This window comes from Chiloscyllium plagiosum, chromosome 10, assembly GCF_004010195.1.
Source record: "Chiloscyllium plagiosum isolate BGI_BamShark_2017 chromosome 10, ASM401019v2, whole genome shotgun sequence".
In the NCBI taxonomy this organism is placed as follows: domain Eukaryota; kingdom Metazoa; phylum Chordata; class Chondrichthyes; order Orectolobiformes; family Hemiscylliidae; genus Chiloscyllium; species Chiloscyllium plagiosum.
In genome coordinates, this window is record NC_057719.1 from 982,947 (window position 1) to 1,009,310 (window position 26,364).

Here is a 26,364-nt window from a genome sequence, read left to right on the forward strand (position 1 = left end):
TGAGGATCCTGGGATTGTATTCATTGGAGTTTAGAAGATTAAGGGGAGATCTAATCGAAACTTACAAGATAATACATGGCTTGGAGAGGGTGGATGCTCGGAAATTGTTTCCGTTAAGCGAGGAGACTAGGACCCCGTGGGCACAGCCTTAGAATTAGAGGGGGTAAATTCAGAACAGAAATGCGGAGACATTTCTTCAGCCAGAGAGTGGTGGGCCTGTGGAATTCATTGCCGCAGAGTGCAGTGGAGGCTGGGACGCTAAATGTCTTCAAGGCAGAAATTGATAAATTCTTGATGTCACAAGGAATTAAGGGCTACGGGGAGAATGCGGGTAAGTGGAGTTAAATGCCCATCAGCCATGATTGAATGGCGGAGTGGACTCGATGAGCCGAATGGCCTTACTTCCACTCCTATGTCTTATGGTCTTATGGAAGTGCAGCCAACCTGCTGACAGCCAGCTCCCGTGACCTGCACTGTGATAACAATCATCAGTTGTTTTGTCTTTAAACTGACGTTTGGTTGCAAGGAAAACTCCTCTGTCATTCTTTGAATGAGAGAGAGATTCAAATCTGTTCACTTTAGCAACAAGGATAGTGACTGCAGTCTGAGCTGACAGCTTTGGAATGGTTCGTTAATCTGGATCAGTACTAAAGTTGCATTTGCTGTTCCTTAACCAGAGTGGATTCAGGGAATGTCCTGATTGATATGTTTTGACTTGACTGATGCAAGTTCATTTTGGAATGTGCATGTGATAGGTGAGGCCAGCATTTATTGGCCAACTGCGATTGCGTTGAAAAGGTGGTAATTGGAGATGGTCCTCTACATCAGTATCTTCCTGAAGAAGAGAAGAAATGTCAAGTGTGAGTTGTGACCAGGCACTCCAGTGAATAGCTGGCAGCTTCACACTCTCTCATCAGGGATAGATGTGACATGTAGTGAGTGTGCTGTAAAACACTGGATGGATTCGCAGTACATGCCATTTGTTTTTTGAAACACTCAATGATTGTTCCTTCCAGATTAACCAGCATTAATGCAGGGAAACTGGCTCGTGGAGACCTGGGTGACTGCTTCATCCCCTGTACTCCCAATGGCTGTCTGGAGCTAATTAAACACACAGGTAGGAACTACATTTCAAACAGGAACATAAAATGGGATTAGGAGTAGGCCACTCCTCCAACCTGGTCTGACGTTCACTAAGACTGTGCCTGAACGTTTCCATCAATCCCACTTTCACCCCAGTCCCTAAATGCCACGATTCCTGGATCTCTGATCACCTCTGGTCTCCATTTAGACTATATCCAACAACTGAGCAGCTACAGTCCTCTGGGATAGAGAATTATGTTAAGACCACATTTTTTACTTTACGTTTGAATTGAGGACTCAAATGGAAAGATTCACTTCCCTTTTGAAAGAGTTCCTGAGACTCATTGTGAGTTGTGTTTACACTGTTGCTTTAGAACCTAGAAGAGTACAGCACAGGAACAGGCCCTTCGGCCACCATGATGCCATTCTGAACTACTCCCATCAGCCTGCACGTGGTCCCTTCTCTCTATTCCCTGCCAGTTCATGTGTCTGCCTTTGTTATTGGATCTGCTTCGACGATTCCCTGGCAGGCACTACCACCCTTTGTATGAAAGTCTTTTCTCACATGCCTCGTTTAAACTTTCCCCCTCTCACCTTCAACCTATACCCCCTAGTATTTGACATTTCTACTCTGGGAAAAAGAGTTCAACTATGCACCATGTCTCTCAGAATTTTATATACTTCTATCGGGTCGTCCACAGCCTTTGACACTCTCATGAAAAAATCCAAGTTTGTTCACCTCTCATAGAATCCCTACAGTGTGGAAACGGGCCAAATGGCCAATCAAATTCACACTGACCCTCCGAAGCACATCCCACCCAGACTCATCCTATCCATGTAACCCTAATTTCCCACCTGGTTTACATATCCCTGGACACTATGAGCAATTTCTCAGGTCATTTGGACTGTTGGAAGAAACCCAAAATGGAGGGTGGAATTGAACCTGGGTCCTTGGTGCTGTGAGGCAGCAATGCTAACCACTGAGCCACTATGGCTCTCCTTATATATAATACACTCCAATCCAGGCAACACCCTGGTAAACCTCTTTTGCACTCTCTCTCCAAAGCCTTCGTATCCTTCCTATAGTGCACACAATAACTGTACTGCACACATTATTCCAAGTGTGGCCTAACTAAAGTTTTATACAGCTGCAACATGACTTGCCAACTTTTATACTCGATGCCCCAGCCAATTAAGTCAAGCATGCAATATGCCTTCTTTACCACTTTATCCACTTTCAGGGAGCTATGGACCTGCACCCCAAGATCCCTCTGTAGTTCAATGTTCCTTCATCAATGTAAATTGACATTTACAGTATATTTTTCTCTTGCATTTGACCTCCCAAAATGCATCACCTCACATTTGTCTGGATTAAACTCCATCAACCATTTCTCCACCCAATTTTCCAGCTAATCTACATACTGCTGTATCCTCTAATATCCTTCCTTACTATTCACAACTCCACTAACTTCCGTGTCATCTGCAAACTTACTAATCAGACCACTAGCATGTTCATTCAAATCATTTATATATATATTACAAACGACAGAGGCTCCAGCACTGATCTTTGTGGAACAGCACTGGTCACAGTCAGAAAAATCACACACCACCAGGTTATACTCCAACAGGTATATTTAAAAGTACAAGCTTTCAGAGCACTACTCCTTCATCAACCTGACAAAGTAGCAATGCTCTGAAAGCTTGTAATTTCAAATAAACCTATTGGACTATAACCTGGTGTTGTGTGATTTTTAACTCTGTCCACCCCAGTCCAACACCGGCTCCTCCACATCATGGCTTCCATGACCAAGCCAATTTTGTATCCGACTTACCAACTCACTGGATTCCATGCAATATGATCTTCAGTACCATCGTACCATGAGGGATCTTATGAAATGTGTTGGTCAAGTCCATGTAGACAGCATCCAGTGCCCTCCCCTCATCAATCATCTTCAAGCAGTGGGGGAGATTGGGGGAGAAAGATGTTTGAGATCCAATGGCCGCTGTGGGTGTGTATGTTCCGAGCAAGCTCTGCCCAGTGACAGATTGTCGATTGGTTTGTGCAATCCGGACTAGTTACGGGGGCGAATAATCATCAGCGTGGCAACAGTACTCTGATTGTCTCCTGGCCAGATGGTGGTCAGAGAGTGTATGAACAATACAGAGTCAGAGGGTCTGCAAACTGCAAGAGAGAGCACCTCTCTTTATCTCACTCTGCAGTGAAGTCACCAAGAAGAGAAAGACAGCTAACCTCTCCCACCATTAGCTGTTACCTCTAACTAGTTACTGAAACACTGAACCATTAATGTATCAGACACGTATGGGCCTGGAGTTACATGTCGGGCAGACCAGGTAAGGACGACAGATTTCCTTCCCCAGGGGAGATTGGTAACAATTGACACTGGCTATGGAGTTGAAATTGGGTCAGTGTCTTTACTGAATTCAGATTGCACCATCTCCCATGTAGGGATTTGATCCCATGCCTCACTATTGACACTGGAAGAATAGCAATATAGTTTCATATCAGGGTGATGTGTGCCTTGGAGGTGGTCATGGACTTTACCGGCCGTCTCGCACTGGGACAAAATAAAACAAAAAGCTCCGGGTGCTGAAGATCTGGAACAGAAAGAGAACTTGCTGGAAAAAACTGAGCAAGTCTGGCAGCATCTGTGGAGAAAAAACAGAGTTAACGATTCAAGTCCAGTGATCGATCTTCAAAACTGTAAACCCTTCTGAGGAAGAGTGACTGGACTTGAAGTGTTGACTTTTCTTTTTCTCTCTCCACAGATACTGTGAGACCTGCTGAGTTTCTCCAGCAATTTCTGTTTTTAATCTTTCTCGGCAGTGGGAGTTGCGAGTTTGGGAAATAATGCCTGAAAAGGACAGAACATGTGGCACCGTGGTGTCAGTGCTTCAGGTGGTGAATGAGATGGTGATCGAGTGCACTGCTTTGTCCTGCTGAACTTGTCGAGTTATTGTCAGAGCTGCACTCATCTGTCACCCTCCTGGACTGTGCCTTAAGGATACTGGAGAAACTTCGGGAAATGGTGGGAGCCCAGGCTCTGAACAGGACTGAGTGAGTCTGCTCTTGATGAACTTGAGCAGCAGCATAGGCCTGAGGACTGTAGGATTACAGCCACTGGATCCTGGCCTCAAGTGGGGGAACAGGCTTCCTGTGAAGCATCAAAACCAGAGTGTCTAAATCTGTGCCCTCCAGTTTTAGACTCCCCTACCCTGGGGAAAAGACCTTGACTATTGACCCTAACTATGCAGCTCATGACTTTATAAAAAGTCAACCCTCAGCCCCCAAGGCTCCAGGGGTTTAAAAAGTCCTAGCCTATCCAGCTCTGCCTGCAACTCAACCCCTCCAGGCTCAGTAACATCCTTGTAAATCTTTTTTTGCAGGGTCTTGAGGTTAATTGGATGTCTCTTTGAAAGAGCTGATATCAGCACAATGGGCCGAATGGCCTGCTTTCTGAACTCGTGATCCACCGATGTATAGGTTGTCTGTCTCTCCAAACCCAAGTTGTCTCTCTGAATGCCTTCTGTCTCCCATTGCTGCAGGAGTGAAGCTGGCTGGCTCTCGAGCTGTCGTTATTGGAAGGAGCAAGATAGTTGGTGCCCCCATGCGGGACCTCCTGGTATCAAACCACGCCACTGTAACCACCTGCCATTCGAAGACGGCTGACCTGCCGGGGGAGGTAAGGGAAGCTGTAACTACAGTGATAAGAGGAAAGGGGAGTGGGCGGACTAGGTGAGGGGCTGAGTGTGATTTGGAGTAAAGCCAGGCGTCTTGCTCTTGGGGACTAGATGAGGTTGTCACTAACGCACTGATGGTCCTGTAGGAACAAAGGATTCCAGGAAAATGGTGAATGACTCGGGCCCCGTTTCTTAGCCTTTTGCTGGTTGATTGGAAAAGGTGAGGATCTACTTTCTTGAAACCCTCCTAACTGTGTTTCCCTGTGGCTGGGGCAAAATTCAGTGGAATTTAATTGGGGTTCAACTCACCAACCAGAGAAACTGGGAGAACAGCTTTGCTCCTGAGGGCTAGGCCATCTGGACCAAGTGCCTGTCAGGAGACCCTTCACTAGTCAACACCCAGAGATTAAAACTCTTCTATCTCCCTAAACACATGGCTCCATGTGCTGAAATTCCTCCATGGTTTCCTCCCCTACATCCGATCACCCCACAGTCTGAGAGCTCTGTCCCTCTTTGTTTGTCTGATGTTCTTGTGCATCTCCCATTCCCCTCCTCCTGTTATTGGTCACCTTGGCCCAAACCTCTGTAACTCCCCTCCCTAAGCATCTCCTTCTCTCTTCATGCACTTGTTAAAACTCATCGCTTTGATCAGACCTTTGTTATGTGATTGGTCCCACTACCTCCTCTGCGTGGCTCACTATAAACTTCCCTCTGAAGCACCTTGTGATGGTTTGCTACAGTAAGGGTGCTATATCAATGCAAAGGCTTTTCCAAGGAAGCAGGAGATGGGCAAGGCCACATGTGACCAGCAGATTCCATGGTGTCTCACCCCATTTAAGTGTTTCTGATCCTCCAGTTGTTTGCCCATTGAATCTAGTTACCTACTTGCCTCTGGTGGTGAAGGTGTAGTCAATGATGGAACCTCATGATCTTGCAGACGAGAGCAATCTTTACTGTTTGTGCATTATGCGTTGCTTGCAGCATCCTGTCTCTGCCCGCTTGCCTTTGGCGTGGAATTATTATTCATTGCAGTTAGTGCTCTTACCCATCAACATAGCCTCCCATCCCTAATAAGCTTTCTCCTAAATGCACTGGTGCTATTCACCTCAATATTAAAGATCCACATTCTCCCTACTGTCTGGCTAGAGAAGTTTTGCCTGAAGCCCCGACTGGATTTATTAGCCACAAACTGAAAATGGTGCAGAAAGAAGCCATTTGATTCATCATCTGTGCATCTTGATCCGGGATGAGGAGAAATGACTTCTCAAAGGATCGTGAATCTGTGGAATTCACTCCCCCAGACTGCGGTGGATGCTGGGACATTGAGTAAACTTAAGGAGAGAGAGAGAGAGAGATTTTGAATTAGTAACAGGTTATGGAGAGAGGGCAGGCAAGTGGAGTTGAGGCCGAGATGGGATCAGCCATGATTGTATTAAATCTTTGAGAAGGCTGAAGGGGCTGAATTGTCTCCCCCCCACTCTTCGTTTTAACCCTCGTGCCAATCTCCTGCTTTTGCTCCATACCTTTGCTCAGCAAAGTTTATAGAGGGCACTGAAAGTCTATAGAGGGGTAAAGGTAGATTGAGTGAGTGGGCAAGGGTCAGGCAGATGGAGTACAATGTTGGTAAATGTGAGGTCATCCATTTTGGTAGGAATAACAGCAAAATGGACTATTATTTAAATGGTAAAAGATTTGCAGCATGCTGCTGTGCAAAGGACCTGGATGTCCTTGTGTGTGAATCACAAAAAAAAATGGTTTGCAGGTGCAGCAAGTAATTAAGTAGGCAAATGGAATATTGTCTTTCATTGCTCAAGAGATGGAGTTTAAAAGCAGGGAGGTTATGTTACAGCTGTACAGGGCCCTGGTGAGGCCACACCTGCAGTACTGTGTGCAGTTTTGATCTCCTTACTTGAGAAAGGATGTACTGGCACAGGAGGGGGTGCAGAGGAGGGTCACTGGGTTGGTTCCAGAGTTGAGGGGTTTGGCTTATGAGGAGAGATTGAGTAGACTGGGATTATATTCATTGGAATTCAGAAGATAGGAGAGGGGGGAGGGTCTTATAGAAATGTATAAAATTACGAAGGGAATAGAAAAGATAGAACCAGGGAGGTTGTTATGACTACTGGGTGAAACTAGAACTAGGGGGCATAGTCTCAAAATAAGGGGGAGCAGATTTCAGACTGAGTTGAGGAGGAACTTCTTCACCCAGAGGGTTGTGAATCTGTGGAATTCCCTGCCCAGTGAAGCAATTAAGGCTACCTTATTGAATGTTTTTAAGGCAAAGATAAATAGATTTTTGAACAGTAAAGGAATTAAGGGTTATGGTGAGTGGGTGGGTAAGTGGAGCTCTAACTATGGCGATAAGAGGGGAGGGCAGTTGGCGGCCTAGGTGAGAGGCTGTGAATGGTTGGAGCAATCGGGGACAAAGGATTCCAGGGAAAATAAATGGTGGCTGACTCGGGCCATGTTTCTTAGCCCTTTGCGAGTTAATTGGAAGAGGTGAGGATCTACATTCTTGAAACCCTCCTGAAGGATGGGTAAGTGGAGCTGAGTCCACGAGTAGGTCAGCCATGATTAAGTCAATGGCAGGGGAGGAGACTCGACAGGCCCATTCCGATTCCTTAAGTTCTTTTTCTCTCCAAGTAAACATCCAATGCCCTCTTTAATGCATCATTTGAATGTACCTGAATTAATGACTGTCTTCTATTGATTGGTTTCAGACTCATCTCCAAGTGGAGACGTGTACTTTATGTCAGCTCTATTGAATCCCTTCACAGTGTTGATGACCTCTATTGACTCACCTGTCTGGCTTCTCTTAGCTAGAGCATTGACCCTCAGGTGTGTTAGTTTGAACCTTGTCTCTGGCTGATGATGTCTATCTCAAAGCATCCTCTTTCTCTTTAGATTGGGAGAGCTGACATTTTGGTGGTTGGAGCTGGCAAAGCTGAGATGGTGAAAGGAAACTGGATCAAACCGGGTGCTGTCGTCATCGATTGTGGCATCAACTACATTCCCGGTGAGAGGAGATTCTGATTGGAAAATTATTTACAAGTCCTCGTCTTTATTTCCTTTCTCCCTTTCATGGTGATAGACCTCAGTCCCTTGAAACGAGGACCAAAGCAAGTTTTCTCAAGGTAGGGGAGACTTTGAGCCAGGATTCTGCTCTCTTTCTGCTTTCCTTGTTGCCTTCGATGGTGAACTGATGTGGGCAAAGTCAGCTCCATATCTGAACTAAATCAACCCTCTCTTTTCATCGTCCTGTCTGAAGACGAACTTGCACTTTAGTAGTGGAAACAGGTGTCCCAGCAATGCACTACATCTCTAAATGTTGGCACTATTGTCATTGTAGGAAAAGCAGCAACCAGTTTGTGCACAGCAAGCTACCACACACGCAGCATTTAAAATGAGCAGATGGTTTATTTCTGTAAGTGATGCTGCTTGGGAATTGACTAATACATTGGGGGATTTCCCTTACTCCTCACAGATAGAAGCCACAGGAGCTTTTACGTTCATGTAACCTCTGAGTTTCAGCTCATACAAATCTGACCATTAACTCTCACCAAGCCTCATCCACCCTCATTGACCCTCGCTGACTGACATTGGCTCACGGTCCAGCAACAGCTGAGTTTTAAAGTTTGTAACTTCATTTTAAAACAGTTCTGTAATCTTCTCCACCTCTGCAATCTTCTCCATCTCTGTATTCCTCCACTCTCGTCTCTCGGGTATCCCCTATTTTGATTGCCGTGCCTTCAGTCTCACTCACTCTCTCCGCCTCCCCGCCTCTCTACCTCTGTACCTCAGTCTTCGGGTTTAAAACACTTAGTAAGCTTCTGATCACCTAACCTGACTACTTACTTACTTACTTACTTACTTACAGTGTGGAAACAGGCCCTTCGGCCCAACAAGTCCACACCGATCTGCCGAAGCACAACCCACCCAGACCCAATCCCCTACGGGCAATTTAGCATGGCCAATTCACCTAACCTGCACCTTTTTGAACTGTGGGAGGAAACTGGTGCACCCAGAGGAAACCCACGCAGACATGGGGGGAATGTGCAAACTCCACACAGACAGTTGCCTGAGGTGGGAATTGAACCCAGGTCTCTGGCGCTGTGAGGCAGCAGTGCTAACCACTGTGCCGCCCACTTAAGAAGTTTTGGATGACACAGTAATTGGTAGAGTAGCAAAGTGTTAGAAGATAGCTGTAAACTGGCGAAGGATGTCAATGGACTGGTCAGGTGGCCAAAGCAATGGCAAATGAAATTCAATCTAGAAAAATGAGACAATGCACTTGGATAGGGCTAACAAAGAAAAAGGTTACACAATATAAATGGTAGGACCCTGGAAAGTCCTCAGGATCAGAGGAACTTTGCCGTGCATATCCTTAGAATCCTGAATGTACTAGAGCTGGTAGATAAGAAGGCAAGGAATATGGGGTATGCCCTAATTAGCCAAAGCATAGAATACAAGAACAGCTAATCTGTAACTGTATAAAATGCGGGCTAGTTCACAACTGGACTACTGCTTCCCACTGAGTAAAAAGAATGCACTTGTTCTGTATAGGGTGCAGATTCTTCCCGGGTAGATATGGTTAGGTTGCTTCCCTTTGTGCAGAGCCAAAGACCAGAGGGCATTATCACTATCACATGATATAATGATCACTGTCTCAGGGTAAGGGGTTACTCACTGAAAACAGAGATGGGGGGAGGAATTTCTTCTCAGATGGTAGTGCATCTGTGGAATTCTTTACTAAAAAGATCTGTTGGGGCACAGTCGCTAAGAATACTCGAAGCTGAGAGACAGGTTTTAAATCAGCAAGAAAATCAAAGAGTATGGGGTAAAGACAAGAAGTGGAGATTATTAGTTCAGTCAAAATCTCACTGAGCGTCAGAGCAGACTGAATGGCTAATTCTGCTGCTACCTCTTCTGCAATTGCACAACGTTTCTGTACTCCTGTCTGATAGTTGCTCCCTCAAAGCACCTTGGAATAGTTTACGAAATTAGTGTCACTGTGCAAAGGTGAGTTAGCTCCGTTGGCTGGATGGCTGGTTTTCAAAGAGACTCCCACAGCATGGGTTCAATTCCAGCACTGATTGAGGTCACCTGAAGGACTCTCCTTCTCAATCTCTCCTCTCACCTGAGGCGTGCTGACTGTCAGGTTAAACCATGTGTAGAGAGAGAGCAGCCCTATGGTCTGGTAAGACTCTGGTGGCTTTACTATACAAATGGACATTGGTCTGTTTCTGTGTAATTCTAGAAACAACATTCAGCCCAGTATGTTAAAGCTCTGTACAAGCCTCCTCCCATATCTTTCATTTCCACATGTACGTGTCCTCCAGCTCCTTTCTCCCTTACTTATTAATCTAAGTTTCTCTAAACATGTTCTTTCTTTCATGGGATAAAGAACACCATTTCCCCCAGCGAGAGTATGTTTTAATTATACAGGACATTGGTGAGACCACATCTGGAGGATCTGTGGTGGATCACCTTGTTACGGAGGATGTTAATGCACTGAAGGCAGTTCAAAGAAGGTTTCCCACACTAATATCTAGAGTGGGTGGGTTGCCTTTATGAGGAAACAGCCAGATTAGGTTTACGTCTGCAAGAAGAGTGAGAGGGGATTGATTAATTGAAACCTGTAACATCCTGAGGGGTCTTGACAGGCTGGATGTGGACAAGATGTTTCCTCCCCCATGGGAGAACCTAACCAGGGGTCATTGTTTAAAAATCAGTTATCACCGATTTAAAACAGAGATTAGATGATTTTTTTTTCTCAGATAATTGAGTATTTGGAACTCTCTTCTGAAAAGTTGGCAGAATTCTTGAATATTTTTAAGACAGAGGTAGATCAATTCTTGTTAAGTGAAGGGTGAAAGGTTACGAGGGGTAGGAAGGAACATGTACTTGAGGTTGCAGTTACTTCAGCCAGCATCTTGCTGAATGGCCTCCACCTGTTCCTGATTAGTATGATCATATTCAGATCAACTATGTTGTAGGTTAGCATAGTCAGAATCTTTGGTCTCTGGGTTCCTGAAGGTGTTTCTCCTGAATTCCAGATGGAATTTATTAGCAACTTTGTCTCATATGAATGATTCCCACTTCTGGACCTTTCCACAAGTGGAAAAGTTTTCCTTATGTCAGAGTCCTACAGCATAGAGACAGATCCAAACTGGTCCATGCTGACCAAAATGTCCATCCACACTAACCCCATTTCCCTGCACTTGGCCCATATCCTTCTAAATCTTTCCTATCTATGTATTTGTCCAAATGCCTTTTAAATGTTGTTAATGTACCCATCTCAACAACTTCCGCTGGCAGCTCATTCCATATGCGTACCACTCTCTGTGTAAAAAGGTTGCCCCTCAGGTTCCCTATTTATTCTTTTCAACCTTAACCTTAAACTGATGCCCTCTAGCCAGGAGAGGCAAGAGTCAAGAGTAATTTTATTTGTAATTCTTACCATATACAACTTATACAGTCAAAATGGGACAGCATTCCCCCAGGAGCAAGGTGCTACATGGCCAACACAAACTACACAAGAGTACTTTCATACACAGGACAGCTTAGAGTGTGTAAGGAAAGCGCAAAACATGCATGACAGCACAGTAATTCCTGACGAGACAAGACACAGTGGTGGATAAATTACAGTGTAATAATGAATGATCATTAATAAAACATTGTTTTAGCAACAATTCGAAAAGTTATGCCAAGAATTGCAGATGGAATAGAGTCCAGTCATACAGTGTTAAGGAGCCTGGTGGCTTGGGGGAAGAGGCTGTTGCACAGTATGGCTGTGAGAGACTGAATGCTCCAGTATCTTCTGTCAGATGGCAGGAGGGAGAAGAGTTTGAGTGAGGGGTGTGTGGAGTCTTCCACAATGCCCTTAGCCTTTCGGATGCTGCGTGTAGTGTACAGAGGAACCTCTATTATCCAGCACTCGATTATCCGAATTTCGCATTATCCGGACAAAATCACAAGGTCCCGATGCTTGGTTCAACTGTGTTATCCAGCATTTGATTATTTGAGCATCCGAGCATAATATTCCCTGTCTGTGGTGTTTGGGTAATCGAGGTTACTCTATAAATGCCTAAAGGAAGGAAGAGAGACCCCAATGATCGTCTCAGCTGTTCTCACTATCCATTGTAGGGCTATACAATCCGAGACGGTGCAATTCCTGAACCAGGCAGTGATACAGCAGCTCAGGGTACTCTCAAGGAACCCTTTGTAGAATGTAGTGAGGATGGGGGGTGGAAGGTGGGCTTTCCTCAGTCTGCACAGAAAGTAGAGACGCTGCTGGGCTTACTTGGCTATGGAGTTGGTGTTGAAGGATCAGGTGGATGCCAAGAAGTTGGGTGCTCTTCATGATCGCCACAGGGGAGCCATCGAAGTCCAGCAGAGAGTGGTCGCTCCATGCCCTCCTGAAGTCGACAAATATCTCTTTCATCTTGTCCACATTCAGAGATGGGTTGTTGGCTCTGCACCAGTCCGTTAGTCGCTGCACCTCTTCTTTGCTGACTCATCGCTATGAGACCCACTACAGTCGTGTCAGCAGCAAGCTTAATTATATGTTTTGAAAAGTGCATCCCTGCACAGTTGTGTGTCAGCAGGGTGAACAGCAGTGGACTGAGCACACAGCCCTGGGTGGACCCCGTGCTCAGTGTGAAGGTGTTGGAGATACTGTTTCCAATCCAGACTGACTGAGGGTCTCCCAGTCACGAAATCCAGGATCCAGGTACGGAGGGTGGTATTTAGGCCCAGTAGACTCAGCGTTCCAAACTATTATTCTATTAATGATGTCACTATTGGTAGGACACCACACATACAAAGAAATCCAATACATGGAAATTGCTAAAGCTGGTCCCTTTTGTAAAAAAGCATTTCACTGAAGTAATGGTGGAGAAATTCAGCAATATTCAGCAGTGTTTTGTTTTTATTTGAAACATTTCACTTGAATGTTTAGCTCTTAAATGCTTAAACTCTTTTGTCAACAAACATTTCAATTCAATAAACAGTCGAAAGTGTCCCATCAACATGGAAAAGACCATTTGGGAAATCAGCCATATCGTTTAATTGTTCTGTGTGAAAAGACACTCGGAAATGGCTAAAACCACTTACTTGAATTCTGTCTTGTTTTAGCCAATTCCTTGAGACTTTTGCGAGTGCGTGGTCCCTTATGTGCTATGCCCTGAACCAATCTCACACGGTCCCTCCCACGCTTATGGCAACTCCGTGCTTACTGCCACCCACCCCTTCTCCTTTCATCTGCCATGCCAGCTCATTGAGTATTTGTAAGTGCTCGTGCACATAGGAGAAGAAATATAGTTCAGTTACTTAAAGTACTACATCGCAGAGTGACTATGAAGATGAGTATTCTTGTTCATCAAAGCACATTGGAACAGTTCTTGACAGTTCAACACTTGGTAATGCTGGTCAAATCGATGCTTGTCAACACCTCTTGACATCCTGACACATAGTCGACCTGTTTTCAGACCTTGCCAGTGCGCTGTTTGGACAGTTCCAAGGAATTTAAGTACCTTTTGGACATATTCTCTCCACAATTAGCAATACCCAAGTGCATCTAAACACCTAACTGATGGCTGAGAAAGGTGTGTTCGTAAAGTGACCAAATGGGTTATGTGTCAACCTGAAAATCCCTCCAATACAGGCAGAGCTCAGCTCTACTTCCAGGCTGCAACAAGTTTTTAAAAGTGCATGTTGCCAAAGCAATGCACACTCCATTGATGAATTATAACGCAATGCCACACCAGGTAAATATTTGCGATTTAGAGATTGCAAACTCATTAAGGGGTTCAGTTAAAAATTGCCTTTAAGTTATGACTCCTTGTAATTATTAGATCATTTGAGACTGCATCCCTAGTGTATGTGGCTCAGTCATATGGAAGCCCAAGTGTCTACCAATATGTCACAAACGTTCACATCAAACTCAACACCTTGACTGAGCCCCAGGTTGTAACTCTGTCACTCTCACTCTCTATCTCTCTTGCTGTCTCTCATATCAGTAATTCTGTATGTGACTCCCCTGAGTGTGGATTCCTCTGAGTGTGTCCCAGGTACTTTCATGCTCACTAATGTCAGTGTTTGCTGTAACAGTGCCCCCCTGTTTTGTTTCAGACAGCACCAAGCCGAGTGGGAAGCGTGTGGTTGGTGACGTGGCTTACAATGAAGCCAAAGAAGTGGCTTCGTACATCACCCCGGTGCCTGGCGGAGTGGGGCCGATGACTGTCTGTATGCTTATGGCAGTGAGTTTGCTCATTTTCATCTATTAACTTCACTCTTGCTTTGGGGGAGATTGGTTTGATGAGTGAAGGGGGAATCTCATGGAAACCCATTGCATTCTTATAGAATTTAGCAGGGTAAATGCAGGAAGAATGTTCCTTATGACCCCGCTGGGTGGGGGCGCAGGGGGGGGGGAATTGGGGGGGAAGTATTGCATCTGAAGCTAATTGGTAGACCATTTAGGACTGAGATGAGGAGAAATGTCTTCACCCAGAGAGTGAGGAGCCTGGGAATTCTCTGTTACAGAAACCGGTTGAGGCCAAAACCTGGAATGTTTTTAAGAAGGAGTTAGACAATGTTATTGGGGGCTAAAGGATATGGGAGAAAGCAGGAACAGGGGACTGAGTTGGATGCTCAACCATGATCATATTGAATGGTGGAGCAGGCTCCTTGGGCCAATTGGCCACCTTCTGCTCCAGTCTTCTATATTTTCATGATGGGAGATTCTTCCATTTTTGCAAGGATCTTTGAGCTAAAATACACATCTAGAATGAAATCAGTGGTTTACTCCCAGGCACCATCTCCAGTACAGGGACTTTGGGATATTGGGGTTGAGAACTTTACCCAAAGAGTGAATTAGATAAGTCGAGTAGACCTGTTTTTTTGTGAATTCACTGAAAACCAATTAAAATAGTACAAATGAAGTTCCTTTGCACCTCACAACAGTTTACCACAACCTATTTCAGTATCTTGTGAAACGTTTTCCAGTTACTGCACACACCTTCAGAGTATCCAGTCTTCTTGCTGTAACAACCCAGGACACCACCTTAAGGAGCAGCTGATTCCTCAGTGACGTTCAGGCTGACTCTGTGATGCCACCACCCTGCAGATTCCCAAACAGACAACTGCCAGGCACTGAAATTCCCCAGTGCCAGGTTGGGTGTGGGAGTACTGGCGTTACTGCCAGGATCTTTGTTGTTTCTCTTGCCTGTTAGTGCCTGGCCTAGAGCAGCTGTTGGAAATCCATTCCAATCCTGTCGGTGCTGACTGACTGTCTGACAATCCCGGTGACATGAGTCACTCTGGCAAGGATAAATATCCACTGCCTGGATTGGGTACCAGAGGACAGCTGTGAATATATCCAACAGCAAGAGGCAACAGCTGAGAAGGGGGATGGGGGGAGATTTCCCAGAGTCGTACATCACTCATTCAGCCCACCCACTCTTTGGAAGAGCTATCAAATTAACCCTATTCCTTGCCCTTTTCTCTGAACCCTGGGTGTTTTTCCTTTCAAATATTTATCTAGCTTTCTATTGAAAGTTACAATTGAGTTTGCTCCCACTGCCCTTTCAGGCAGAGTGTTCCAGATTATCGTAATTTGGTGCATTTTTCGTTTAAAATGTCACACCATTCCTCCCTCTGGTTCCTATGGCTGTTGTCCTACTCTTGTATCCTCTGGCTATCAGCCTGTGGATATGGTTTCGGCCTAATCCTAAAATTGGTGGGAAAAAGTGAGCTTCCATTGGGCAAATCTGAGAGTCCAGTTAAACTAGAACACTTCTAGCCGCTTGGATCACACTTGTGGCTTATTGCAGCATTGGGCCTGCAGTCCAGGCTAGTCCCAGACATGATTATTAGTGCCGAGCTGAGAGCTGGGTTCAGCTTTGGGCTTGTGAGGTAGAAGTGGTGGTAAGAAGTCTGCTCCCTGGGGTATTCTGTGCTTCCAGTTTTAAAGTGTGTCTGTACAGCTGTGTCTGGGGGACCAAACTCATACACATGGTCTATCTCATTGGGTTCACAGGCTGGGTTTGGGTTGAGGCACAGGGTGGGCCACTGTTTCTGTAATGAGTCAACGACCTAGTGGTATTATCACTAGACAATTAATCCAGGGACTGTGGTAATGTTCCCAAGATCCAGGTTCAGATCCTGCCCCAGCAGATGGTGGAATTTGAATTCAATAAAAATCTGAAATTAAGAGTCTAATGATGACCATGAATCCATTATCAGGAAAAACCCACCTAATATCCTTTAGGGAAGGAAACTGCCATCGTTACCTGGTCTGGCCTACACGTGACTCCAGACCCACAGCGAGGTGGTTGATTCCTAGCATCCATCCAATTAGGGATGGGTAATAAATGCTGGGCTGGCCCCCCAACCTGTGTAGGAATAAATAAGTAAAAAGTTGACACCATTAGAACGGGAGCTTTGAAATGTGGGATATTAAGTAAAAGAGAAGATGACAGTATAAAAAAATGTGCTGATATAAATGTTATTCTCTGTGACAGAACACTGTCGAGGGGGCAAAACGCTATTTGAAGAACTGCAAGCCAGGAAAGTGGCCTATCCAATACACAAAGCTTAAACTTGTGGAGCCGGTGCCCAGGTAGGTGTGTGGCCTCACTGTGTCTGCGATAAGGAGGAACTTCCTTCCCAGAGGGCTGAGTGTCTTTGGAACTCCTTGCCACAGAGAGCTGTGGAGGGCGGAGTCCATGGGTATATTTAAGGCTGAGATAGACTTGTCATCAGTCGGGGAATCACAGGTTATGGGGAAAAGGTAGAAAAGTGGATGTGAGAAATGCTGGATCAGCTGTGATCTTATCGATTGGTGGAGCAGGCTCAAGGGACTGAATGGCCTCCTCCAGTTCCTATTTCTGATGGTCTTAAGGTCTTTTTCATTTTAAGGGCCCACGCGATATTGGTCTTACTGCTTAGAGCAGTATTTGTTGTCTGTCTCTGATTGCCATGGAGAAGAGAGTAGTGAGCTGCCTTCTTGAGCCATGATAAAGTTCAGGGACACCTACTGTGCTGTTAGGGAGGAAGTTTGAGGATTTTCACCCAGTGACAGTGAAGGAACGGCGATATATTTCCAAGTCAGGATGGAGATTGGCTCAGAGGCGAGCTTGCAGGGGATGGTGTTCCCATGTATCTGCTGCTCTTGACCTTCTGGATGGAAGTGGTCTGCCTATCTGATCAAAGTGGAAGCAGCTACCCTATCCAAGCAAAGTTATCTGTATCTTGACAAGAGACTCTCACTTACTTTCCATTCTCAAAGAATGGGGAGAAACTGTTTCCCTTGGAGGAAGGATCGAGAACCAGGGTGGATGGCAAAGAGGTGATGATGGCAATAGAAAAGCCTTTGTTTTACACAGTGAGTGGGTAAGATGTGGAATGCACTGCCTGAGAATGTGGTGGCGGCAGCTAGGTAAATAATGATTGTTATCATGAAGTTGGACAATTATCTAAAGAGGAAATAGCTGCCGAGCAATGGAGGAGTGGGTGTGGGAGTGGGGCAAGTTAAGTTGGTCTTGCAGAATGCTAGCATGGATACAGTGGGCTGAATGGCCTCTATGTTAGAAGCATTTTATGAGTAATTGGAGCTGTTGGTTCGAGGCACTGTTAAAGTCAGTATATGGTGTTGAATTCTTTCCTGCTTTCCCACTCACAGTGTGACATACAGAGATACTCGGATGTTGTGCTGTGCCCACTGTCCCTCTTGTTCCGTGGAGAGTATTTGACCACTGCCTCACTGATGTGATACTCTGACTGTCGATGGGAGATTCTGGGTGTGATTCCTGAGTCAGCTCCACTGAGCACCTCATCCCTGATCATCACACAGACCTCTACTGGAAAGCATGCATGACTGCAGACTGACTCCATATCAGGGCTGAATGGCCTCCTGCTGTTCCTGTGGGTGTATAACAATCCAATGGGTCTCAATGTTTAAAGCCTATTCACTAACCCTAAATATTTCACAGTTGAGTAAGTAAGTGTTAGAGTGAGGGAAGTGATGACCAGTATTTGCAAAGCAAGATGCCACAAACAGCAGTGCAATCTTTTCCATTTAATCTCTTTTCAATCATGTTTACTGGCGATAAAAATTGACCAGAAAACCAGAGAGACTGTCCTTGTCCTTCCACTGGAGACTGTGGTAACTTCTTGCATCAGGGCCTCGATGCTACCCAAAGGTTAGCATCTCCAACAGAGCAGCACTTCCTCAGTACCACCCTGGAAATGTCAGCCCTTTGAGTGGGTACTGAATGTATGGCCTTCTCTAAACTGGGAGCATGCTACACCCTGAGACCAGGGTTAGTTATGGAGTTAAAACACATGGAAACTGACCCAGAGGGAAATGCAGTAGTGCTGGGTGCTTTCTGTTCTGGATGCTTGGATTTATTTAATTTTTTTTTTTGAAAAATATCATTATTTCCCACCAGTGACATTGTGATTTCACGGTCTTGCACACCAAAGCACATCAGCCGCATGGCCAAGGAAGTTGGTTTGCTATCCGATGAAGTGGAGCTGTACGGCAAATCGAAGGCAAAGGTGCTACTGACCACAATCGACCGGCTGAAGGACCAACCAGACGGGAAATACGTTGTTGTCACAGGGTAGAGCCAGCCTTTCTTAAAATCTCCCACTTCCAATATCTGTTGTGGGGGTTGGGGAGGAGTGGTGAGGGTGAGGGAGGAGTAGTGGGGATGGGGAGGACTAGGGATGAGGGTGGGGAGCAGAGGTGAAGGTGGAAGAGGAGTGGGCTTTGGGGGAGGTGTGGTGGGGGCTGAGGAGGAGTGGTGGAGGTGAGGGTGGGGGGGGGGGGAAATGTGGGGATGAGGGTGGGGGAGGAGTGTGGGGGTGAGGGTGGGGGAGGAGTGGTGGGTGTATCTATCTAAATGGCCAGTTTATATTGCAGCATCACCCCCACACCCCTGGGTGAAGGCAAGAGCACCACCACGATCGGCCTGGCTCAGGCTATTGGAGCTCACCTGGACATCAATGTTTTTGCTTGTGTTCGGCAACCTTCGCAAGGCCCCACCTTTGGGATCAAAGGTAACCTCCCCCTCCTCGTGGGCCTTCGGTGGGGTTCTGGAGCCGGTGGTCTAGTGGGTTAGCTTTATCCAAAACCCCAGGCTAGTGTCCTAGAGACATGGGGACATCTCTCACTCTGGTGAAATTTGAATTCAGTACGAAAAGAAAACTGGAATCAAATAGCTAGCCTAATGGCCACCGTGTAACTGTTGTCAATTGTCATAAAAACACATCTGGTTCATTGACCTTTAGGGAAGGAAATCTGCTGTCCTCACCTGGTCTGGCCTATACATGCCACCAAACCCGCAGTAATGTGGCTGACCTACTCTGACTCTGAACGGGGTATTTAGTGATTGGGCAATTGATGCTGGGCCCAGCCAGTGACACCCAAGTCCCACAAACAAATGTTAAAATATAAAAGTGTAAGAAGTGGCTTGGTGTTGAGGGTGAATTGTGGCCTGGTTTGATGGTTTCTGAGATGGTTGGTGTATCCAGTGCAGTGATCCTGCTGTGAGCAGGATGGGTGGTGCTTGGATAGTCAGGACGATGAGCTGTTTGTCTATTGTCTCCAATACCTTGACCTCACCTCTGCACACACGCTCTCAAGATGTTCAATGTCTCTTCAAATAAACCTTTTCCATCTTTGGTCAGTCACTGCCCAGGGATCCCCATGAATCGTTAATTGTTTCAGGGAGGCTTCAAGGATATCCATAAGGGGTTTTCATCGTCCTCATCTTACCACAACCCAAGTAGAGGATTTGTTCCAGGAGTCTGGTGACAGGTTGTACCCAGCAGAGTTTTTTCACTGGAAACTCTTCAACCTTCATTCAATTTTGGACTGGCTTTTAAGTATGAATGCGCTGAGAAACTGTACAAGAATACAACACCAGAGTGTATCAGAAGCAGTACTGCATAAGGATCAAACCCTGGATGCTTCCAGGCACAGACCATTGTTGGTGGAATCCTGGCCAGATTCCACCATTAATCAGCTAATAGCCAAGATGGGTTGCTACATGTAATTAAGTTTAAGTCACTGTTTCAATCATGGCACAGAAACAGAGCCTTCAGCCCTGCTCGTCCATGCCAACTAAACTAAACTAGACCCATTCACCTGCATGTAGTCCGCATCCCTCTCAACCCTTCTTATTCATGTCGCTACCCAAATGTCTTAAATGAAAATGAACCTGTTTAAAGAATATTTTCCTTCCATTCTGCGTGGATTAGCGTGGCTACCTTTGATGCATTCTTGTGATTATAGGCATCCTGTTTCCATTAATTGAAACACAACTTTTAATAAAATCGTGGTTATCCTGTACCTAACAAGGATAACCAGTTTAATAAAATCATGGTTATCCTGTATCTAACAAGGATAACTGGTTTAATAAAACCATGGTGTCCTTTATCTAACAAGGATAACCAGTTTAATAAAATGGTTATCCTGTATCTAACAAGGATAACCGGTTTAATAAAACCATGGTTACCTAGTAAACAAGGATAACAGGTTGCCCATTCAGGGCTGAGATGAGTAGAAATGTCTTTACTTTGAGGGTTGTGAATCTTTAAAATGCTGTACCCTGGAGAGCTGTGGATGTTCAGTGATTGGGGAGTTGACGGTCTCGTGGTGTTATAGCCAGCCTGTTAATCCAGGAACCCAGGGAACATCCTGGGGACACAGGTTCAAATCCAGCCAAGGCAGATGGTGAAATTTGAATTCAGTAAATATCTGGAATTAAGAGTCTAATGATTGCCATGAATCCATTGTCGTTTGTCAGAAAAACTCATCTGGTTCACTGATGTCCTTGAGGGAAGGAAACCACTATTCTTACCCAGTCTGTCCTACACGTGACTCCAGACCCACAGCAATGTGGTTGATTCTTAACTGCCCTCTGGACAATTAGGGATGGGCCATAAATACTGACCTAGACAGCGACACCCTCATCCTGTGAATAAATAAAAAAACTAATTGTTCTGAAGACAGATCAATAGATTTTTATATGCTGAGAGGACTGATGGTGTGAATATAGTGCGGAATGGTAGAGTGTTCATGGATGGGTTGTTAGATTGTAGGGACGTATGAATTAAGAGCAGGTGTAGGCCAATCAGCCCCTCAAGCTTGCTGTACCATTCAGTATAATCACAGCTGATTTAACTGTGGCCTTAACTCCACACTCTCATTTAACTCGATGAACTTTGACTCCTGTGTTAATATGACATTGTCGAGTATGGAGCAGGCTCTGCTGAATTCTGCATCTACTTCTTACGGTTCATATACAGGGACGCTGTCTCAAACCCAGTGACCCAAAACCTGATACTATCCAAAAAAACCTATCACAGGCTGTACTGATATGGGGAAGTCGGGAGCAATGGATGAAGTATTAAATTCAGCTAATGAGACGTGAATTATTATTAGCAGCAACATGGCAATGTAGCTAACACATCCTGCAATGGTATCCATTAGTTGTTTCATGTTCCTTATTCAGTGGATTAATATATTCCAATTTAGATTATGTGGTTCACTCCAATCTTTGTTCAGAAATCCAGTACAGCTGAATCCTGAAACTGCCAGATTTGAGAATATGGAACTACAAGCATGTTAAAATAAAAACTAAATACAAATCGTTTGCTTGTTTATGATTACCTCGGGGCTTCAACGCTATTATAAGAGCTCTTGGTTGCATTTTATCTGTTCCAGGTGGAGCAGCAGGTGGTGGATATTCCCAGGTTATCCCAATGGAAGAGGTAACATATTACCCTACTGTCACACTGACTCGGAACTTGCCTTCTCTTGTAGCCTTGAAGCTAGAACTCTCAATCTCCTAATTCAGTTTTTGTTTTAAATGAGAAAAATGTATAGAATAAAAGACTGTTGTGGTTCTGTTCGCCGAGCTGGAAATTTTTGTTGCAAACGTTTCGTCCCCTGTCTAGGTGACATCCTCAGTGCTTCGAAGCCTCCCAAGCACTGAGGATGTCACCTAGACGGGACGAAACTTTTACAACAAAAATTTCCAGCTCGGCCAACAGAACCACAACAACAAGCACCCAAGCTACAAATCTTCGCACAAACTTAGAATAAAAGACTTTTGATTTTTACTAAATAGTTTTAAATTGTTGTGACTGTTTGAAATTTGGCATTCTTGCAATTGTCCTGATGTATGCTTGGTGACATAGCTGACTTTTGAACAGTATAAATATTTTGTATATTTTTTGAAATTTAGACCAATAAAAACATAGAAAACAGGAGGTGGGGGAGGCCATTCGGCCCTTTGAACCTGCTCTGTCATTCAATATGATCGTGGCTGATCATCCCTGAACAACCTTTTCCCACTTTCTCCCCATACCCTTTGATCTCTTTCAGTGTAAGGACTACACCTCACTCCTTCTTGAAAATACTCTGTTCTGGTCGCAACCACGTTCAGTGGCAGAGAATTTCACAGGTTCCCCACTCTCTGGATGAAGATATTTTTCCTTATCTCAGTCCTAAATGGTCTCCCCTATTTCATTAGACTATGATCCCCTGGTTCTGGACTCCCCGCGTTTATCCTTCCTCGGACAAGGAGACCAAAAGTGCAGACCAAGTCCCACCAAGGCCCTGTATAATTGCAGCCAAACATCTGGTTCCTGTAATTTTATTTGTAACTATCTCTGTGTGTGGTATAACTCGTATTTCACTCCTTCCTCCCTCCAGTTCAGAGCCCATCAGATAGCAATGACATTTTCATTTCAGAAATAAGCCCAGTGGTGTGCTTTTGCTAATGGGGAAAGTTACTCCTCTTGTATTCTCTGTATTTCGATAGGGTGAGGGTGAACTACAAGTCTCTTGTAGCTAGCAGGAAGTTGTGCTGTAATCCCAGGCCTATAACTGGTGCCTATCCTGAACTGACCTCAAAATCGTTTTTCCTGATCTTCCTCCATGTGGAGTCACCTGACATTCTTCATCCTGATCACTGAACTTTCTCCTCAGATATTGTCCCTTTTCTGTCAGACTCCCTGTTTTAACCTTTCATAGAGATGTCTAGCATGAAAGTAAACCCTTCGGTCCAACTCATCCATGCCGACCAGTTATCCCAACCCAATCTAGTCCCACCTGCCAGCAGCTGGCCAATATCCCTCCAAACCCTTCCTATTCATATACCCATCTAGATGCCTTGTAAATGTTGTAATTGTACCAGCCTCCACAAAGTCCTCTAGCAGCTCATTCCATACACGTACCACTCTGTGTGAAAAAGTTGCCCCTTAGGTCTCTTTTATATCTTTCCCCTCTCACCCTAAACCTATGTCCTCTAGTTCTGGACTCCCCCACCCCAGGGAAAAGACCTTGTCTATTTATCCTATCTATGCCCCTCATGATTTTATAAACCTCTATACGGTCACCTCTCAGCTTCCGACGCTCCAGTCCCAGCCTGTTCAGCCTCTCCCTGTAGCTCAAATCCTCCAACCCTGGCAACATTCCTTGGAAATCTTTCTGAACCCTTTCATGTTTCAGAATGTCCTTCTGAAAAAAAGGAGACCAGAAGTGCACACAGTAATCCAATAGTGACCTAACCAATGTTCTGTACAGCCACAACATGATCTCCCAATTGACTAATAAAGGAAAGCATACCAAACACCTTATTCACTATCCTTTCTACTTGCGACTCTACTTTCAAGGAGCTGTGATTCTGCACTCCAAGGTCTCTTTGTTCAGCAACACTCCCTAGGAGTGTCAGGTCCAAGCCCCCTCACAACCCATCCTCCCCTCCCGGCACATTCCCCTGCCACCGCAGGAATTGCAAAACCTGTGCCCACACCTCTCCCCTCACCTCCGTCCAAGGCCCCAAAGGAGCCTTCCACATCCATCAAGGTTTCACCTGCACTTCCAGCAATGTCATTTACTGTATTCGTTGCTCCCGATGCGGTCTCCTTTACATTGGGGAGACAGGACTCCTAACTGCAGAGCGCTTCAGGGAACATCTCCGGGACACCCACACCAATCAACCCCACCGCCCCGTGGCTGAACATTTCAACTCCCCCTCCCACTCCACCAAGGACATGCAGGTCCTGGGCCGCCTCTATCCCCACTCCCTCACCACCCGACGCCTGGAGGAAGAACGCCTCATCTTCCGCCTCGGAACACTTCAACCCCAGGGCATCAATGTGGACTTCACCAGTTTCTACATTTCCCCTCCCCCCCGCACCTTACCCTTGTTTCAACCTTCCAGCTCAGCACTATCCTCATGACCTGTCCCACCTGTCCATCTTACTTTCCAGCTATGAACACAGTCCGCCGGTTTCTCTGCAACAAACCCAAACAAGCAGACAAAACACGTCCAGAAACCCTAGCCACTCTCCCCTACATCAAAGACATCTCGGAAATGACTGCCAGACTGCTCAGACCCCTTGGCATCATGGTAGCCCACAAACCCACCAACACACTAAAACAGCAGCTAATGAACTTGAAAGACCCTATACAGACAATGAGCAAAACTAATGTCATTTACAAAATACCGTGCAAGGACTGTAACAAACACTACATTGGACAAACAGGCAGAAAGCTAGTCACCAGGATACATGAACACCAACTAGCCACAAAAAGACATGACCCTCTCTCACTAGTATCCTCACATATGGATGAGGAAGGACACCACTTCGACTGGGACAACACATCCATCCCAGGACAAGCCAAACAAAGACATGCACGAGAATTTCTCGAAGCATAACATTCCAACTGAAACTCTATCAACAAACACATCGAGTTAGACCCCATCTACCACCCCCTGAGAAAAGGAACAGAAAGTGACATCACCACAGGAAATGGTATCACCAACCCAAAGAAACCCAAACATATAATTAGACAGCAGGAATTTTCAGCATTGCTTCACTTGAGGCCCACTGAAGATATTACTTAGTAAGGTAACAAAATGTCTGGAAATGAACCTTTCAGCTCAGCGAGCAAACCTACATCCAAAACCTCAACCTGAGCTACAAATCTACTCAAAACTGTATAAGTCCTGCTAAGATTTGCTTTCCCAAAATACAGCAGCTTGCATTTATCTAAATTAAACTCCATCTGCCATTCCTCAGCACTACTCTCTGTGTGAAATATTTGCCCCTTAGGTTCCTTTTAAATTTTTCCCCTCTCACCCTAAACCTATGTCTTCTAATTTTGGACTCCCCACCCCAGGGAAATGACCTTGGACGTTCACCCTATCCATGCCCCAGATCTCACCTCATCCCTTTTTTTTCCCAAGTTGTGCACTTCCTTTAACTCTTTCCGTACCCTATGTCCATTTGTCATTCAGTTTTTTTTTAACTTGACATGCTGGGAAATGTTTCTGACCGAGGAGCATGATCTGTACTCCAAATAGCTGTGGAGTTGAGGATGGTGGGGGTAGGGATGGAAGGAGGAGAGCAGACCCGGTTTCAGTCCTGCTTCCTTCCTATGTTCTCTGATGGTGCTTGTCTCCTTGCAGTTCAATCTCCACCTGACGGGCGATATCCATGCCATCACTGCTGCCAACAACCTGGTCGCTGCTGCTATTGACGCTCGCATGTTCCATGAGGCCACGCAATCTGACAAGGTATCGTTACCTTTGAAGATTTCGCCTTCCGTCTTGGTGCATTTGGAAATGGCCTAACCATCCCCCATTCTTTCATTGCAGGCACTGTACGACCGTCTGGTACCTTCCAATAAAGGAGTTCGGGCATTCAGCCAGATTCAGCTCAGGAGATTGCAGGTGTGAGTCTTAACATAGGACAAGGAGGAGTCCATTCGGCCCCACAGGCTCTTCTGCCATTCACTGAGATTGTGGCTGATCAGTGGCCAACCCACCTTTGCCCCACATCTTGAGATATTTGTTAATGAAAAGTATTAGCACACTCCTGCTACCCAAGGGGAGGCAGTGGTATTGTGGTAGTGTCACTAGACTGGTAATCCAGAAGCCCCGGCAATTGTTCTGGGGGCAAGGTTTCGAATCATACAATCCCTACAGTGCGGAAGCAGGCCATTCAGCCCACTGAGTCTACACCGACCCTCTGAAGAACATCCCACCCAGACCCACTCCATCCCCACATTTGCCATGGCTAATCCAGCTAATTCGTACATCTTTGGGCTGTGGGACGAAACTGGACCGTCCAGAGGAAACCCTCACAGACACTGGGAGAATGTACAAACTCCACACAGTCAGTCACCTGCGTCCCTAGCACTGGAGGCATCACGGAACCACCATGCTGCCCCAAATCCCACCATGGCAGATGGTAAAATCTGAACTCAGTACAAATCTGGAATTAAAACTGGCATGTAACCACTATCAATTGTCAGAAAAAGCCATCTGGTTCACTGATCCCCTTTTGAGAGGGAAATCTATCCTTACCTGGTCTGGCTTGCATGTTATAAAGGCTACATGGCAATGTGGTTGACCCTTGACTGTCTTCTAGGTAATTAGGGGTGGGCCTAGCCAGCAATCCCCACATCCCATGAACAAATTGTCCAACGAGTCAAGTTCCAATCAGATAGAACATAGAACATAGAAGAATACAGCGCAGTACAGGCCCTTCGGCCCT

General features: G+C 45.5%; 1 protein-coding gene across 2 annotated transcripts in view; it reads left to right on the forward strand.

The window, feature by feature from the left end:
- mthfd1b (methylenetetrahydrofolate dehydrogenase (NADP+ dependent) 1b) overlaps positions 1–26,364 on the forward strand; it is a 96,984-nt gene that overhangs the window by 31,452 nt on the left and 39,168 nt on the right. For both annotated transcript variants that reach the window (XM_043696891.1, XM_043696890.1), the window contains exons 6-15: positions 1,017–1,117; positions 4,648–4,784; positions 7,687–7,798; positions 13,915–14,042; positions 16,305–16,402; positions 18,234–18,407; positions 18,710–18,846; positions 21,518–21,564; positions 25,275–25,382; positions 25,464–25,538. In XM_043696891.1, coding sequence (XP_043552826.1) covers positions 1,017–1,117; positions 4,648–4,784; positions 7,687–7,798; positions 13,915–14,042; positions 16,305–16,402; positions 18,234–18,407; positions 18,710–18,846; positions 21,518–21,564; positions 25,275–25,382; positions 25,464–25,538 — 1,117 coding nt within the window. The remainder of the gene's footprint in view (positions 1–1,016; positions 1,118–4,647; positions 4,785–7,686; positions 7,799–13,914; positions 14,043–16,304; positions 16,403–18,233; positions 18,408–18,709; positions 18,847–21,517; positions 21,565–25,274; positions 25,383–25,463; positions 25,539–26,364) is intronic.